The following is an 18,047-nucleotide window of genomic DNA, read 5'->3' as shown; positions in this document are numbered from 1 at the left end:
TCTAGAATCTGCTAGAACATACTCAGACCAAGGCATAAGAGAGACATCTTTGTAAGAGAAGTCTTTTTGCCAGGTGATGCTTTCAAATTGCACACAATCTCCCCGCTTCAAATCTTAGCAATGCTGCCCTCTGAAAACTCTGTGTTTTTTAATATTGAGATTGTATAGTCACTTAATATTGATTGCTAGTGTGTCTTCTAAAAAAATGCATAGAAACAATTCTATATTTGCTAATTAAATTACACTTTTTAAGATGATGTTTTTCACATTATATATATCATTAGCATGCAATGTATTCAGGATAAATAAAGTGTAATAATGGTAGTTTGATCAAAATAGCAGCCGATGCATCATCTGGTTAACCGTAACTGTAAAAGCAAACACAAACTGTTAAATATGTCCTACAGCAGAGGTGTTTGCCTGTGCTTCCTCTTCCTTCCTCCCCCATTTTAACCCCCCCGCCTTTTTTTTTTCTTAATGGCTTTTCAGGAAAAGAAGCTTTTCTATTTTTGCAAGTCTTACCAGCATCTAAAACTAACAAAAAAAAAAAAAAACTGTAAAATTTGCACTCAGTGCAGTATTCTCTTGCCACAGTATTTATTCAGTTAGTGTGGTTTAATTTTTCTCTTTTACAGAACTGAATTTTGCTCTGGTATATTTTATGCTTTGCACTGGATATGCAGCCTGCTGCTGTTGCCAAGTTATTAAAAATATCTTGTTATGCAAATCTAGTCATGAATTTTTAGACTTGTCACTGTGACGACCTCTGATTCCTCTCTGATGCGCAGGTCGCACAATGCAATTTGGAGCCTTTCTAATAGAGTGTAAAATAAAGCAGGATGTCTCTATCAGCGAAAGTTAACCCTTATGTTAAGTATTCAAGTTTACCAGGCCAAAGGGTCGTCTCCCTTGATTCATCGATGAATAATGTGTGCTCGCTAGTTACTAGATGGAAATTTGTTTCTCGTTCTTCATTCATATTCTTTCCCCATGTAAGGTAGGATATTTAAATGGATAAAATAGGTTTTGAAGTTGAGTTCAGGTAGACTGCAAAAAGCTTATAAAAATTAAAAAAAAAAATCAGGCTTGGAACATTTCTAAGACGATTTATTATATTAAGTCACTTACATTCTGTTGATGCAGTAATATTATTAAATATATGCACAATACACATCTAATGTTATCAATGTTCCTAAAAAACAAAATAAGAAAAATATTTAAGGTTATGTGGCTCTTGCATAGAATATTTTATTTTTGACTTGTTGCCTGTAATAAATTAGGTTTATTTAATTGAGGAAAATATCCAGCTGTTAAAACCAGAGCACATGAAATATTGTTTTAAAGTCTGTGTTTGCAAATTCATTCATAAAAGTGATAATTAAAGGAAACTGCAGTTTAGTTACTGATTTTTATTGTGTATATGTGTGCAAAATGCATATCAAAACAGCCACTTCTGGTGGATCCAAAGTTTAGTAGCGGGGGTCTGGGATAGCCTAAACAATTGTGGTCATCTGTCAAATGCAGTAGAACCTTTTTGCATGAATGAGCACTAACAGGAATCTTGTTATACTGCATTTTAGATTTAAAAAAAAATATTAAATTTTAATAGAGATAACTAATAATGATTTTTTTCTCAGCTCTGAAACTTAGTTATTACTGAATATAGGCCTCTGATCACAAAGGAATTAAATAACACAAAATATCCCCTGAAGTCTTTCAGGGGGACATAGAAAAAACATTCATCATCTCATAAATGACTTGAACTAGCAGAAAACTACTGCTTTGAAGAATTCCATCTCGGCCTGTGCACCAAGGACAGGCAGCAGAGGAAAATAACTAGTCAAAAAAGGAGGTAGGGGGACCGTTCAAGTAACGCTGTAGCCATGAGAGTGACTGTGTGGAAGCTGCTTTCTTATGTGGTGACAAATTAGCATTTCCCTGCTGCTTACGGGAAAGATCCCTTGAGGGGTGCTCTGGCATAGGTACCCTCTGTCTGAGCGTGGACTCCAGACAAGGTTTCTTGTCACTTGAATTTTTGGTTCCGTGGCATCACAGGCCTGATCCTGCCTTAGCCTTCAAGATGAATGAAAAATTGCAAATGCATTTCAGGGTTTCCTTACTCATGTTTATCCGTGAGTTGGGAAGAAAAAGTTGAGGTTACAGACAGTAACTTTGTTCAAAGACCTAAAAATATTTACCTGCTTACGTGTTCTCGGTGTTGGTGGATGGTAGATGCCCAAGTAATGAGGTACAAAATGCATCTAGGAATCTGTGCCAAGTAATTGAAGAAAAAACTTGAGTGGTTATGGCTAAAGAATACTAAGCTTGCTTTGCGATGTCTTCCAGAGATGGCACTTTTGTTAAATGTGCCAGTTATGAAACTATAGTTTGAAGGAGCAGTTATGAAACTAGGAGGGCATGTGGTAGTACATAGATACAGTGGACATAAATGAATCATGAAACAATTAGGTGCAAGTTTTTTTTCAAGTGCCTGTCAGGCTTAGGATCTACTGCTGTGGCATGTTTATCTTGAAATGATTTAGAAACATAAGTTTCTGTAGCCATCAAAGAAGAGAGAGACAGATTTTGAGCATTGTGTCTCATGGCGATTGAATGTGCCAGAATGGTGGGGCTCAGTTCACCAGTAGTTTGAAAGGGTAGAGTTTGGTACAACACTAGAGTGACCCCAAAATAGCGTCTCTGAAAATGTGGCACTACTTGCAGACCTTGTCTGGCTAATGTATCGCCATAAGGAAAAACTGGATGGATGGACAACTTCATTGCTAAGGAAGTTTGCAACAACATATGCCTGTTCACCAGTGTAGTACTCGGGCTGGTGCTTGAGGTAGTGCAAAAAGTGTCTTCCCAAATGAAAGGTGGCCCAAGTAGCCTGTGTGCTGTTGAGCAACTACAAATAGAATGAGTGGTGATACTTTTATTAGAAGGCATAAAATGTGGTTTCCCTAGGCTACATATCTAATTTGCAGTCATCGGTTTTGAATTTATGCCCAAATCGTGGAGCAAAGGGGAGGGAGCGTGTGCGGGGGAGATCCCTATAAATATGGCTCTTTTAGGAGTTTACGTTTTCCCTGCGCTGCAGTCATCAAAGGAAAAATGGAGCACCCTTCTGAAATCTGTCAAAACGCCAGCGTTTATTTTTTTCATTCTGTGCAGGATAAATATAAAGGATGGATTAGGAGGACCTTGTAAAAGTCATTAAGTTTAAGAGATATTGTTTGACTAGCCAATTGCTATTACTGGTACCGGAAAAAATATTTTTACCCACTCAGTGTTTGGCTACACAGAATATTCCCAGATTTTGTTTAAGAGGGCGGAAGTAAAATTTAGTTGTGGTTGAATTAAAACTATTTGTTTGAAGTGGTCCCTATAACTCTGCCGTCCTGTGATAAATATTCTGGTTCTCTAACCAAAAATCTTCTACCTCTAGAAAAATACTTAGCTGGCTTTGAGTAGATGCACATGAGATATTGGCATGGTGGAATAATTTGCAAGATCTTCCAGTGAGGGTATTAGCATATAAATAGCAGATGCAATGACGACCATCACAGCTGAGTACATTTAATTTTTAGTTTATAAGATAGAATGGGTTTTTAAATGCATAGCCATCAAGCCTGCTGAAAGACAAATGAAGTTTAGAGCTCACTTATCTGAGGATGCCTTACATCATTTTTTTTTTTTTAAAAAAAGAAACAGACACACATAAAACTGAACAAAAGTGATTTCTTGGGTGGAAAGTAATTGAGATTGCAAGCCAAGTTAATTAGACCATACAAAATTTATTTAATGGTCCCAGCTGTAGTTTGCTAGCGGTGGTTTAGTAAGTAGATATGACTCCTCCATGTGCTATCTTTTCTCTTCTTTCTTTTTCTAAAATAATTAGGAAATGCTGTACATCTAGTCCTATAAACTGATTGCACTGTATATTCCCGTCACTTTATTGCTCTTTTTAGTTGTGATTGCAGAGGCTCAGATTCTTAAATCCTCTAGTAATCAACTTGTGTAAAACTGGGAAGAAGGGAGGCACTGGATGGGCCGTGTGGGGACACAGAGGTGCCCGGGTGCGTTAATGCCTGGAGGCTGCTGGGCTTTTTGGGTTTTGTTTCCCTCCCCTGTGTTCTCAGACACAGGTGAGTTGAAGGGTGTGGGCTGTGCTGGTGACTGCCAGGGTCACCCGGGAGTCAGGAAGGATTGAGAACGCGGGCGCTTTTCCCATGCTCTTTGCCGGGTTATTGAGGAACAACCAGTGCCGTGGCTGGTTATCTTAAAGGTGCTTAATTCTGTATGCGACAAGAACGGTTTTTATCACTTAACCTTACACTTTACTTCATACGTGGAGAATTAGAAATAGTAAATTGCATATTTTATTGTCTTGTTTCCGTGGTTTGGTTTGTGAAAGTCTGACCACTCTTTTTAAGGGATAGTAGTTTACTAATTCCACATCTTAAAATATTGTTTTAAATATTTATTTCTTTGATATAATCATTTATTTATTTATTTATTTATTTATTTATTTTATAGTGTGTTCTCTTTATTTATTTGTTTATTATCTTCCGGAAAAGGTTTACCTATAATGGCAAAGCAGAGAATGGATGATTGAATTTTTGCTGCATTTTCAGAGTTTGGTTGGGAACTTCCTTGATTTTTGAAAATTAGATTTTTTTTTTTTTTTTTTCCTGACTGTAATAATATTGCCCGTGAGCTCTGCCCCATTTCGTGGAAAGGAAGTGGGGGGGAAAATAAAGCCTAAGCAGGATGCTTCTGATGAAGTATCACTGGAATGAAGTAAATGGGGACATGCCTGGCCACTCATCCTGTGCAGCTTCTGAATTTCCAGCAGTGATGACTTTCCTACTTGAAAACAAAAAAGAAAATAAGTTATATTGCTAAAGGTGATATTGTTAAAGACAATAGCAAAATAAAAATTTTTATGTCTCTTTGAAGGAAAAAGAGGGCTTAATTCCCGATAGTTAGCTAAGCAGTTTTCTTGATTGTTTGTTTTGTTTTAAGAGGAAATTTAAACTAAAAAAAAAAAAACCCGTGAAATTCAAGGGTGTGAACAATAAGCATAATATTTTATGAAAATGACCCCCATATTTAAAATCTGGCATTATATGTTATGCATTGTAGCACCAAGTCCACATCTACCTTTTAGAAAATTAAAACACATAAATTCTGTTTAGTGTTTGATATGCACTGCACTAGCTGAAAGCCATAATGCCCCTAAAACCTTGGGTTGCTTTTCACCTTTCATAAATTCCTGGGTAGATTCTATACAAAAAATAATTTTCAGCTCCGTGGCTCATTGTTATTCAAACTTGATTGATCGTCGTCATTTACTCAGTGAGGAAGTTAAGTGCTCCTGTCATTTCCGAAGAGTATAATTGGGACGTTTCACAGGTCAGCGGTAGTGACAGGTTTCCCTTTTGATTAGTGTTAGACTGATAACAAAAATTACAGTTTCCTATGATTAATGTTTTCTATAGTAGTTGAACGCACACCTCATGGGTTGTACCTAAACAAAGTGGATTTGCATCTGATTATGCCTTTTCTCCCTCCAGCTTTCCACATGCTTTGGAGTTTTAGTCCTTGCAGGTGCCTGGTAAAGTTGCTGCTGATTCAGTTTTCAAGCTGAGGGTTAGTGGAGCCCACTTCATTGTAGTGCATTAATGGACAGAGAGATCCAAACGCCCCCAGCCGTGTATCAACAGATCGGGGGAGATTTTAAAACAGGGTGGTACTGTCCTTCTCAAATATATCGTGTGCATGAGTCTGCATATTATACAAGCACTGTATCTTAGATACCATTTGGGGATTTAAGTTAAATGGTACCTTTTCTTACAGGTTTGTAGTTATTTCTCAGTTCCAGGAACCTGTTGCTTCTTATGTATCTACAGGCTACTTCTGAGTAAAAACTGTAGAAATGTTGAAATTACTTGCCCTGTTTTACAAGGTAGAAGTTAGACTGGTTTTGTAGCCTGGACTAAAGCTGTAGGTTAAGATCATCCATGACAGGTTTTAGATTGGCGTAACCTTTTTTAATAGCTAAATTAGGAATAGAACATGAAGTTGTCCTGCTTCTGGCTGCAGAAGTAGGAGTGGGTGTATTTTCTGAATTACATTGCCTGTAACAGATTAAAAGGGGAGTGACAACAGAATTTTGAAACCAAAATACAGATAGATTAGTTTCTCGCTTAGTCTGTAGCCCTTTTCTGTTGTGCAGAGTATGAAAACTTGGGTTTATTTTTCTTTCTTTCTTTCTTTCAGTCATCAGAAAGCTCTTCTAAAAGATGCAGTTCAATGCATACGTGCTGCCGTCCTGTGTGGTGCCTTTGCAAGTTTATGGTTTGCAGCAGAGCGACCCTTTCTTCCCGTTAGAACTTCCTTTTGATTTCTCGTGGGGAACCTGACCTCCACACGTGCCTGTCTTGGCCACGTCAGCTGGGGGCTCGGTTGCTTCTCTGATTCAAATGAGGAAAAATAATAGTGGTGGGAAGGTCCAGGTGTGCTGGGAGGATGCGGGATCCCCCAGCGCAGCAGGGCGGTCGGTTATCAGAGGCTGCTTCCTCTGCTAATCAGAGGAAGCAGTAGCTTGGCTCACGAGGCTGCGGTTGTCTTTGATAATAGTTTATTTCAGAGATGATTATGCTGCAATATTATTTTAAAATGAAGAATAATTAGACACTCTGTGATAAAGATGCCCTAATAAATCCACTGCGGTGGATTAGGACGGTATTTTTTTTAACTTAGAATTACAGCATTCTTTAATCCAAGTTTTTTTTTTTTTTTTTTTTTCATCAAGTAGAAAAATCTCGCTTCTAGCCTGCCCTATCCATTCATTATATGTTAAAGCATATATTAATGTCAAAGTTGCTTATTAGAAACGAGTTTCAATCCAACTTGAAAATAATACTGACCAAAAAGAAATGCTGTTTGTTTGTTTATTAACTACGCTCTGTAAACCAAGGTTGGTTTCTAGGTTTTGTGGCTTCCGAGTGTATGTATGATTTAAAGGAACTCAGCTGTGCAGCTGTGACACACGATTAGAGGAGTGAATTAAATTGGGAAAATTCTGCTGCAGGCAAAACCTGCAGTATCCTCTAGTGCTTGTAACAGTGAGTAGTTGATTGGAATATCAACATGAGGGAGATGCAATGGGAGAAATAAAGACCAGGGCTGGAAATAACAAAAATCATGCCATTCCTTACCTGCCCTGTTGGCTTGTTGCAGTGAAGTTGAAAAAGAGCCATCGGCAGCTCTGTGGGAAAGCTGCTTTTAGTGGATAGCCTATGTAGTCTCCCAGACTATAGAAAGTGGACAGTAAAGACAGTAGTTTGCTAATTAGGTGGTTGTTAAGGATCAGGTAGCTGCCAAGTTAGGCAGAAGAAATAGTGTGTAAAACCTCCAGTATCGCCGTGTTTTTAGGGTAGTTGGCATATGGGGTTTTAAAAGCCTGGTAATACAGACCATGTCTGAGGGGGCACAAATGTTTTTAGCTTGCACGTAGTCTAGCGGAAAAAACGCATTTTCCGGTGAGAAACAAACTGAAGAAAAAATTCATAGGCCAACTGGTGCGTGCACAGTAGTGGTTAGCTGAAGTGAAGCACAGCAAGTCACTTGCGTGAATTAGTTCTCCTAGTTAATTGGCAGTAACTCCATTTATATTTTTTGGCTAGTCAAGGATGTTTTGTTTCAGAGTACTGAAGAGGATAAATGCACGTTTGCAAATCCTGTTTTTCTGGTTTTGTACATGCTGCATGTATAAATGACTGAGGTTTACAAAGTTAGTTAAGAAATGAATGTGTCAAAGTATTTGGAGTGCTGCTGTGAAGAGACCCAGTGAAACATTTTTGTATGAAGACCAATCTGACAGTTCTTTCTTCTGTCGGAATTAAGCCTGCCAGTCCATGAGCTCCCCTCCCTGCTTGCCTGCTCTGGGTGTCTGAGCCCTTGAGCAGTGTGTAACAGGCCACACACTGTTACGATGCACCCAAATGAGGAAAATGAAACGAGATAAGGCTCTAATTTGCTTGAGTCAAAATCTTAATGTTATTTTAAGAATCTTCAGTTTTATTTTATAGGTTCACACTTTCTCAGACTTCAACAGCTGTATGTGGAGTAGTAGATCTCCTCTTTAAAGCCTTTTTTATACCTTAGGATAGAGTGTGGCTTTAGAGATAAAACGTTAACCAAAGGTCTAATCTTAGACAAAGATTAAATACATAATTAGTGAAATACTTTTGAAATAAGAGCAGTCTCAGTAGGGCGACTGTGATGTCTGCAAAATATTATGGAATGTGGAGGGAAATGAAAAACAATCTTTGTGTTAATAAAAAAAAAAAATCCTATCTCTATAGATGAAAGCCTCAGACAATGATGATGACGATGACGACGATGATGATGAATTTGTGGAGGTCCCTGAGAAGGAAGGTTATGAACCCCACATTCCAGACCACCTGCGAAAGGAATACGGTGAGTTTGCCCAGCTGTGAAGAGCTCTATCCCTGCGTGTTACTGCTGCAGTAAAGTAAATAAACAGCCATTATGAAGTAATAAAGTGATCAGTGGTGTGGGTAATCTCCCCGACTGCTCCCAGGAAGTCATTACACACCCAGGGCAGCAGCGATTGGCTCTGAATAAACAAACACTTTCTAGGAGCAAAAGTAACTGAAAGTAGAGGCTTATTTTCTTCCCTCATGCTCCACTGTTCATTTAGAGTGAGAAGCAGCTCTTGGTGCCTCCCCTGCTAAAGATGTACTTAGATTGAGGGGATCTCAAAGTAGAGCTATAAGTGAGCCTGGATGTTAGAAATACTGGTAACAGTCTGGAGAGATGGCGTAGGATTTTGTACTGTTCCCCGCCTTAATAGCTGATATGCAGTCACTGCCTCCCATAAGGTGGCTACTTTACAGCTCAGAGCATCAAGTTCCTTTTGGAGGTGGTGCCACTGTCACAAGAAGTTAAATGGAGCTCTGCCTGGAAGCTCAGAACTCTAGCCCCTGGTGCTGGATGACAAAACGTAATCTCGGGCTCATCTGCTTTATTTAAATGAAAAAAGCCTCTTTTAATGCATTCTAAAGATTTTTTTTAAATAAATATATATTCATAATGTGTTCTTGTGAAATTGAGAGGAGAGCCACTGGCAAAGGTTCATCTAAAATAATTAAATTTCAGTGCATTACTCTGTCCTTTGTGCATCTAGTTTATTAAGTGTCTGCAGCGTTGCCTCTATGTAGCATGGTCCATTTTAAGGATCAGAAGCTTCAGTACATTGTAGAGAAAGAGAAAATATCTGCAAGCAAGTAAAAGTTTAAAAACCTTAAATATTTTACTAGATTTCTCTCTCCTTTATTTCATCATAGCTTTTCATGTAAGAATTATTTTGACCTAAAATGTATTGCTTGGGGTAGTATTACCTTCTTCACCCTTGTGCTTACTTATTTTTAACTTATTCAGTTTGCATCATTGAAGTGAGGCTGCAGTTTTGACTTGTATAAAGCAACTGTTCCTTTTCAGTCAAACCAAAGGGGGTTGCCTGTGTAAATCCAAAAAGATACAGCTAGAGGAACCTTTTCACTGTCGTCTTCTATCAAAATTGTCTGCAGATAGTGAAAGGTTCTGCAGTGACTGAGGTCAGCTCCAAGGACCTCTCCTGGTATGAAGCCCTCATAGTGCCTCGTCAAACTTGCCCTCTCTGAGCTTTATCGAGGCACTTTTGTGCCCTTGGAAGCAAACCCTGCATTGATTATGTTGTATATCTGTCTGTTTTCCCCTCCAAAGGACCTGCAACAAGGCCAGTTTGCAGTTCCAGTTTGATGGCAGGACATAAATGCCTCAGTTTCTACATTCCTTTAAAGAATATGGAAGGTAGCAACTGTACAGAGGATTGAGACTAAATGAATGCCCTGGTGAGCAGATGATGCTTCTCTTCATTCGGCGCGAGTGCTCTTTGCGCATGTGGTGCTTGAGACAAGCTACAGGCACGTATTTTGCCCAACAAATAGCTGGGGAAGATGAAGTGGAACTGGGAGTGCTGAGGTAGTGATGAGGTTGAAATGGGATAGAGGGTGGAATGGGAACCAAATAGACCTGTTGGAAGAGAGCACAGGACAGCAGTGCAGGGCTGTACGACACAAAAAGGAACTGGGTAGTTTTTACTCATCTGTTAACGAAAAAGTAATATTTTGATAGAACAGTATATGTGACCTGTGAAACCTATCTCATCTTTTATATGCATGTTGTTATGAGGGAGCTGATGCTCACATTTGCTTGTTCTTTATTTGATATGTTTGTTAAAAGAAGAACATTTTGAACAGAAATGAACCATTATTGATGTTCCTGAAGAAACTGAGCTTTACTTGCCAGCATTTAAAATAACTACATAGGCTTGGGAAAGAATATCCGTTCAGGAAACCTTTTATGCACATGCTTTCTTCCATCTCGTGTACTGAAGTTTGAAATGTGACATTTGGATAATTGATTTAAAAGTCACTTCATTTTCTCTCACTTTCCTTAAGAAAATGAAAGTAAATTTCGAGCTTGCACGCTATTTTTGATGATGTACGTATTGGTGATTCTTTTGAGATCTGAAATGTCTGTGCAATGGGAAAAGAGATTTGGAGACAGGGAGGAATTGTATCCACAGATGCACATGTGCACACAATGTGTGTGTGTATATGTAGCTGATATAGATGACCCCCAAGTTGTTGGTGACACTGAATATGTAAAATAAACTGAGCATGGGTGCCGTTCGGGTGAAGGGAGAATTAAACAAGTCAATTTGAATCTCGATATGTAAGACGAAATGTAAATTTGTTAAAAGAATTTAGGTGATTAGATAACTGAAGTGTGAAGATATAACCCATTAGGGGTGTCATGCCAAATTAGCATTACCAGACTTTTAACGACCTCCCATTTGTATAATCCTTATTTACACTTGCACCTGATGTCTGCAAGAGACAAGAAACCAGCAGTCCTGTGGTACCACAGAGCTGCTTTCAGTGCATGGTGTTGCTGAAGAGAGTGGTTGCCTGAAAGAGCAGCAGCTCTGCAAGAAAATTTCCATAAGGTTACGCTAGTTCTGGGCGCTGTGCACCAATGTTACCTACTCCACTGAAAAGCGACTGCTTTATAGGACTAGTACCACTGTCTGCTTACAAATTGAGGTATTGCTTCAAAGCAGGCTAAGGGGACAGATGAAATCTTGTGTCCACTTGTGGTTTCCCACGTTACAGCCTTGGCTGTTTTACCTGCTGATTGCGGCGCCTTAAGGCCCTACTACAGTGCATGAGGTGAAGCACGGACCTCCGGTGGTTGGTACTCAGTTCTTGTGGCACAAAGGAGTTCACCCCTGGCACTAGGGTAAGAGATTGCCTTCCTGCTCCGACTTACTCCCTCTGTTCTTGGGGCATCATTTGCTTGTAGCTGAGCTCCATGTGACTTTGTATTTATAATTTGCTTGAATTTACTTGTGTGCTATTTCTTTGAGGCGCAGGGAAGAGGTATTACCACTTTACAAGTGCAGATATGAGGAAGCTGCCTGACTTGGGAATATGAGTGCGGCAGCAGTCTGCTCTGGTTATCAAGTTTTGTCCTTACACTGAATAAAAGCAAAACTGCTTTGGAAATGTGGAATAGAACTGTCATCATCAGAAATAAAACAAGGGAAAAAATCATTACTAATTTATTGGAATCTACTACTTTTGTTCCCTACATCTCCTACGTTCTAAATGTTTCAAAATGTTTTTGTTTGCATGGTCAAGAAGACTTTGACCTGTGTCATGCTGCAGACATGACAAGCAACAGGCTGAATTTTAAGCCTTGCATGTTATCTAACCCAAAGTGTGGCTATATAGTTCCTGTGCTGATTCCTTCCTTGCAGGTATTCACCTGCTGCCTTTTGGATGCAATAGTTTCCAAAACACAAAGGCAGGAAAACAATGTTAATCACTGCATAATATCTGTTCTTTTATCCTATATTTTTATGAAGTTCCTTCCATAAAGAGTTGTTTTGCTGTCATATATAAAAAATTGAAAGCTAAAAAGACAAAAAGAGCATTCGAACAAGTGTTCATGAAGTGAAATACAAACCACTTATTTCAGCCTGTGAAGAAATGGTCTTTCTTGCTGATCTCTTTCTCTCCGTTGAGGCATCAAACAGACTTAGCTGAGACAGAAGGTTTATTTTTGCTGTGTTGTGAGTAATAAAAGTGTCAATTATATTTGTTTTTGTTTGTTTTAGAACTTTGAAAATTGTTTTAATAATCCTTCTCTGCTCAAATTAGAGCTCTTAAATGCCACTTTGCATGTCCTAGCCAGATTTTCCTCTGTTCTGCATGCATGGAAAACATGGAGAAGAGACACCACTCCTATGTACTTGGTCTCTAACTAGAGCATCTAAATATCTCTGGATATTCAGTGAAAGGGAAACTTCCTTCTTTGTATATTAGTCTTGCAGGAAACAGACTTTGTTTAGTTGTCTGTGGCTCAGATTGATTAGGGTTCCCTGCTGGTAAGCATTTTTCAATAACTTAATACAAATAATTTTGTAGTAGCCTGTAAGATGGTCTGTTTTTGAACAACCCTGGACTTCCACAGCTCTGTAGAGACCCCAAGGAGGAGTGTTCTGATGTCTGGAACTTTGAAACACAGGACTCAATAATCCATTTTGAGACCTAGAACTGCATTGTCGTCATTACGTCCTGCTACTTCTTGTTAGGCTACATTGAAATATTTGTCCGTTTTACTTGACTTTTTATGGGAAAACCTAAAATGAGTTTTGTAGGGGGAGAGGAGGTAAAAAATACCTGGTTACCTTCTCCTTTTACAAATTAGGTAAGCGCAGGTAACACAGTTTTGTCTGAACAAGAGGCTAATACTTTGAATAAGATTTCTATCATTACTGGTATAAATCCTTTAAAAATATATATTGACAGTTGTTATATGATTGATTTGCCATAAATAAAGAGATAACAGATTTAGCATTCAAGTTAGGGTTGTTAGTATGTCAGGGTTGTTATGCAAGTTATGATTGAAATAGCATACATTGATTTACCATAAATATATGGAAAACAGATATTCAGTATTCAGGTTAGGACTGGAGCCCTGTTATTCTCTAAGCAGGTATATTTGCATTGCGTGATCACAGTTTTTCTTCGCATACACATTAGAAGTGTCAACTATAAATGCACAAATTGCCTCATTATATTAGCGTGTTTGGAATATATCTGTGTATAGGCAACCGCACATTCCATATAGCTGCAATTAGGCCACTAATTAGGTAAAATTTATTATAATACAGTATTTAGAATGAAGATAACTTTGCACATTTATCTAAATTAAAATAAAATATAAAACTTGATTGGCATCTCCAATAAAATACTTCTACCTGAACGGAGTAGTGTTGGTTGCAGATGTTTCTCCTGATTCATCCTAATCAGGAGATCGCGTAAACCCTTCCTCACTCTCGAGAAAGATGCTTTTATGCAAATAAAGCTCCATGAAAATGTGACAGGACAGGGGATGTGTTTGATTCCCCCTGCGAGTCTTAGAAATTAATAATCCCTGAACAGGGTGATGATGATACATGTGAGGTGTTTCCGATATGCATGTATTTCATAGGAACTACATCATAATTAGCAGTAAGTTTAAAATATCAGGACAAAAAATAGAAGTGTTTTGACCTGAACTCCGCTTATGTGGCCTCTCTCAGCTATGATTGTAAAACAGTAGTAAGTAGGGTTGATTAATGACAGCTAATCCTGGTACAGTTTAACATATTGTGTAATTCCTTTAAGGCAAACCAAGTACTTCATGTAATGTTATTGACCTTGTCTAATTAACTAACAACTGTCAGCTTTTTACTTTTTAATTTTCAAAGTAGAATTCTAAACTTTACATAAATACAGATACGTATATTTACATTTAAAGGCACCTTCTGATTGGAAAGCGGTGTGATTACAAGAGACTCCTCGAGGGCTCTTCAGAAGTCCTGCAATGCGCCCACGAGGGTGACACGTGCGGCCGGCCGCCTGGCGAGTTGTCCTCAGCGAGCCCTGGGCTTGGCTGTGCTGCCAGCAGATTCCTGCCCCCCAAAATTTTGGCATCCTCCCCCAGCACAGGTAGACAGAAGTTTGGTTTTGGCATTTGAGGACAAGAAAGGGAATGGTGTATTGTACAATTATAGAGTCAGAGGGAAAGTTTTCTACTATAATAAGCATTAAATATTTTTATCTTTCTTATCTTTGTATGAATTGAAGATACTTTTTTAGATTTTGTTTGTAACAGCTACTTTTTTCTCACGTTAAGAGTTCTTTAAGATAAAGTGGTACTAACAAGAGGAGTCTTATTTTTATAGGTAGCAATGAAATTTGATCACAGTTTTTTTTTTTTTTTTTTTTTTAAAAAAAAGCTATTCCTGTAATTTGCCATTAAAGATCAGCTACATCGGGGTGATTTGCATAATTCATTCAGAGCTTCACCCCGAGCGGGTAACAGGAACAGTGAGCTCTTCCCAGCACATGATCGCCTGAGCCTGTGTTGGTTGGGTTCGTGCGTCCGTGTTGGTTCTAGTTGACGTCCCCCTGCACACGGGTAGGTGCTGCAGGCCTGATCCGGCAGTGCCGAGGCTGCTCGGGAACATCACCAGGGACATGGACCTGTGCGCTCGGATCTCCTACTCCCTGTGGAGCAAACTTTGCAAAGCTCCCTTCCCGTAGCAGTGAAGCTTATTGTAGTTGCTGCGTGAAATACATTCTTTTTTTATTTTCCTTCTGATCACAGTAGAGAGTGACTAAGTATTATGCATGAACGGCTAGACTTTCCTGACCTTCTTGCAGTATATCTGTACTAAATCACATGTATTTGGCTTGAATAAGACTGAACAAATGGGAAACTGAAATTATTATATTCTTTCAGGAAAGTCGAAGTCCATAATACTTATTTATATTCTATCTCCGTTTTTTCAATTAAACTTAAGTGAATTTGAAGTAGCTAGATTTCGTCTAAATCCACACTGCTGAGGAAACCTGTGCTTGCTCTTTCTCTGAATTCTCACTGAGGGGCTTTTATCTCTCCCTAATCCCACCGTTTCTGTCAGGACATAATCTCTTTCTCAAATTTACATTTTAATTACAAGGCCAGCTGAACTAGCTAAAATCAATAATGTCAGCGTTCAGCAGCCCAACTTCAGCTGAAGCCCCAGCCTCTCTCTTTCCGGCTATCGATTTGTCTTGTGAACACGGTCTACTTTATTGCTTCAGGCAAATAGGTGCCATTTGGTCGGTTTAAACAAAAAAGGGGATTTGAACATTTTTATGATTCTTTCTAAAAGCTGCTATTGGAACAGTTTTAACCCATGTACTGTGCTAGTGTTACAGAAAATACCCAGAGCAGCAGGATTCCTAAGAGGAAATATTCCTCTCTAAAGCTGCATTCAATGTCATGCATGTCTTAAAAACAAGCAAAAAACTCCACCATGCCATTAGATACAATTCAAACACTGCTGTTGTCTGTATGGTAATTCTTTATCTTGTCAGCAAAAATTAATTTCATGAACAAATATTCAAAAAAATACAGCAGCGGTAGTTTTAATGCTATAGTAATATATTTACCATTTACCCATTTTTCTGTTAATGGTTTAGAATAAGAAATCGATGGAAAAAATATTTTGTTTTTGTAACCCTTAAGAATTCCTCTATTGATCTTTGGGATGTGATTTTTATCTATCTAAATGTCACATTGTCCATTTATCTCTCTTGCCTTTTCTGTGGATAGCTGATTGCTTGTCTCTTCTTGTCCCCCCCATCGCTATAATGAATGAGTGATCAAGCTTTCCATAAAAATGATAGGAGAAAAACAGGACTAGGGTTTTCTGAGAACTTTTAGCACGTGCATGCACACAGCTATGCTCCCTGAAGAGGAAAAAGGTGGTGAGAAGCAGTTTGTGAATAGCAAACATAGAGCTGATTGCGAAATTGTTGCTTTAAACAGTGCTTTTCAGAAAGGTATTCTTGTCCTTTGCCCTTTAGGGGAAGGCAATTTTAACTCACAAATAGAGCCTGTCATGTTTTTCTCAGCCAACCTTGTTCATGGCAAAGTGTCTGTTCGTAAGTATTTGTATCATAAAAGAACGTTTACTCCAAACCCTGATGATTGTAGGTAAAGTGTGTTTAAAACTGAATCTTTTGGGTTAGTTCTCTTTCACTTTGATGCAAAGCACCTGCCAGAGGAAAGCTTTCTCCTTTCCTTTGCTGGAGTTGGCTATGACAGAAGTCCAAACGTCCTGTCCTGTCCCCCTTCCAGATCTGTGAATTAAAGGGTGTTCCCATCAGTAGCGTATTAAGTGGTATATTATGTGCTTTTTTTTTTTTTTTTTTTAAAGCAACAACAAAAAGCACTTTGTGGAGTCACCATTAGCTCTTGAACAGCCAATCCACAGCCTAATAAATCTCATAGTTTCTTTTGCTATTTAGCTTATATGTTCCTCTGCTTCGTTCTATCTCCGTTATGCTTAACTACCCTTATGGATGGTCCTTTTGCTAATTTTCACATGATTTTCCAGCATACATATTGGTCTCTTGAATTGCTCTGCCTGCAGCTGCTAGGCACGTCCTCACCTCCCATCCCAGGAGAGGAAAGCCAGAAAGGGGCATCTTTCCTGGCATGACCTTCCCTGCGCGGCTCAGCCCCCTGGGCAGCTCCTGCTGGGCTCCCTCCTCACTCCTGGGACCTGTTGCAGCATCTTGTCTTGCAGGGCCTGGTTGCAGCGTTTTCCGGACAGGCACCTGACTTGGGTTTTCACACACTTACATTTCCACGAGCCCTCAGGGGGGTTCTGTGTTTTAAAGGTATACGATTTAATCTTAAATTAGGGAACTCTTAGTTACTGGTGGTTATTTAGTGTTGTGGTACGTTGTTGTAGCGATCTAAGGGAAAACAAGCATACAGCAGATTTAATACGTTTTCTGACATATTTCATGATGTGTGCTTTTGCAGATTGTGGTAAAGGCAAGCTGCTATAATTCTGTACGTGTTAAATATGTTTTTCTCTGAAGTGAAAGTGCTTTATGCACTGTACAGCCTAAAAGCTTCAATTGGATGATTGCTAAACAGATTGTTTCAACTCAGATTGTTTCCAAGTGAAGCCTGAGATAACTGAAAGTTTTAGTCCTGCTAAATCATGATTTCTGTGTGTGTATGATGTTTTTTTGGAGGGGGAGTATGGCCTTGCATTTCAAATGCTTCTTTTGTAACAAGGCTTTCGTTTCCTGCTCTACAGGAGATGTAGTCTATTATGTTACTGTGAGGGCTCATGTCTCTCCATTTTAGATGTCGATGGTTGAAAAGTTCTTGTTACTGCTGCCAGCTAATAGAGCTGCTTCTCCAGCTCCCTGGCAGAGGCAGGTGCTGTCTAACTGCCCAGCCTATCTAATTGCATCATTACAGTCCATGGTGTCTTCGAATCCAGCTGTAGGAAGTAATTATGTTTCCCCACCACGGAGCTACTGGTGCTGGAAATCTCTGCCACAGGCACCACTCGGGCAGGTAGCACCTCTTCAGAGCGCCCTGTGCCGGTACCCCACGTGTCTGCCGGTGTTTAAATACCTCACCTGACAAATAGTGTGTCCTGGTATCTGTGGGAGAAGGAAGTTCTGTCGTATTGGCAATGTCTTCAGAACTCCAGGGTGGTGAGTTTGGGTGGTCTTTCTTCTGTTTTGTCTCGATGTAACCTTGAAGACAGAAATTACATACAAGCAGGCTGATGTGCCTCTAGAAACTTGTGTGCAAAAAGCACTGTTTCAGTTTAAACAAACATCATCTTTTCCAAGGTGAAGTAATACCGTTCTTTGTCATCATGCCATGGCAGTGAAATGAAAACATTTTATTGGTATACTCAGTTACTCGGTACATTACCACAATAAGAAAAAATTCACAGACAGAAGTGCTGCTGCTGTGTTACTGGCCTCAGAGTAAGGTGATGTCTAATGTGGACTGAAAGCCGTTGGATAGTTCCTCGGTGGATGCAAAAT

The 18,047-nt window shown here is 39.1% G+C and overlaps 1 protein-coding gene across 2 annotated transcripts in view; it reads left to right on the top strand.

The window, feature by feature from the left end:
• The window catches only part of UVSSA (UV stimulated scaffold protein A), a 43,376-nt gene that overhangs the window by 11,519 nt on the left and 13,810 nt on the right, over nucleotides 1-18,047 (top strand). Inside the window, exon 7 of one of the 2 annotated variants that reach the window (XM_010221063.2) lies at nucleotides 8,376-8,490. In XM_010221063.2, the coding sequence (XP_010219365.2) occupies nucleotides 8,376-8,490 (115 nt within the window). The remainder of the gene's footprint in view (nucleotides 1-8,375; nucleotides 8,491-18,047) is intronic. The other variant, XM_088530523.1, reaches the window with a different exon arrangement.

This window comes from Tinamus guttatus, unplaced genomic scaffold, assembly GCF_059628265.1.
Source record: "Tinamus guttatus ecotype Peru unplaced genomic scaffold, ASM5962826v1 Tinamus_guttatus_pri_ptg000377l, whole genome shotgun sequence".
NCBI classification, from domain to species: Eukaryota; Metazoa; Chordata; class Aves; order Tinamiformes; family Tinamidae; genus Tinamus; species Tinamus guttatus.
Note: the sequence above shows the minus strand (reverse complement) of the source record. Positions and strands in the feature narration are given on the sequence as shown.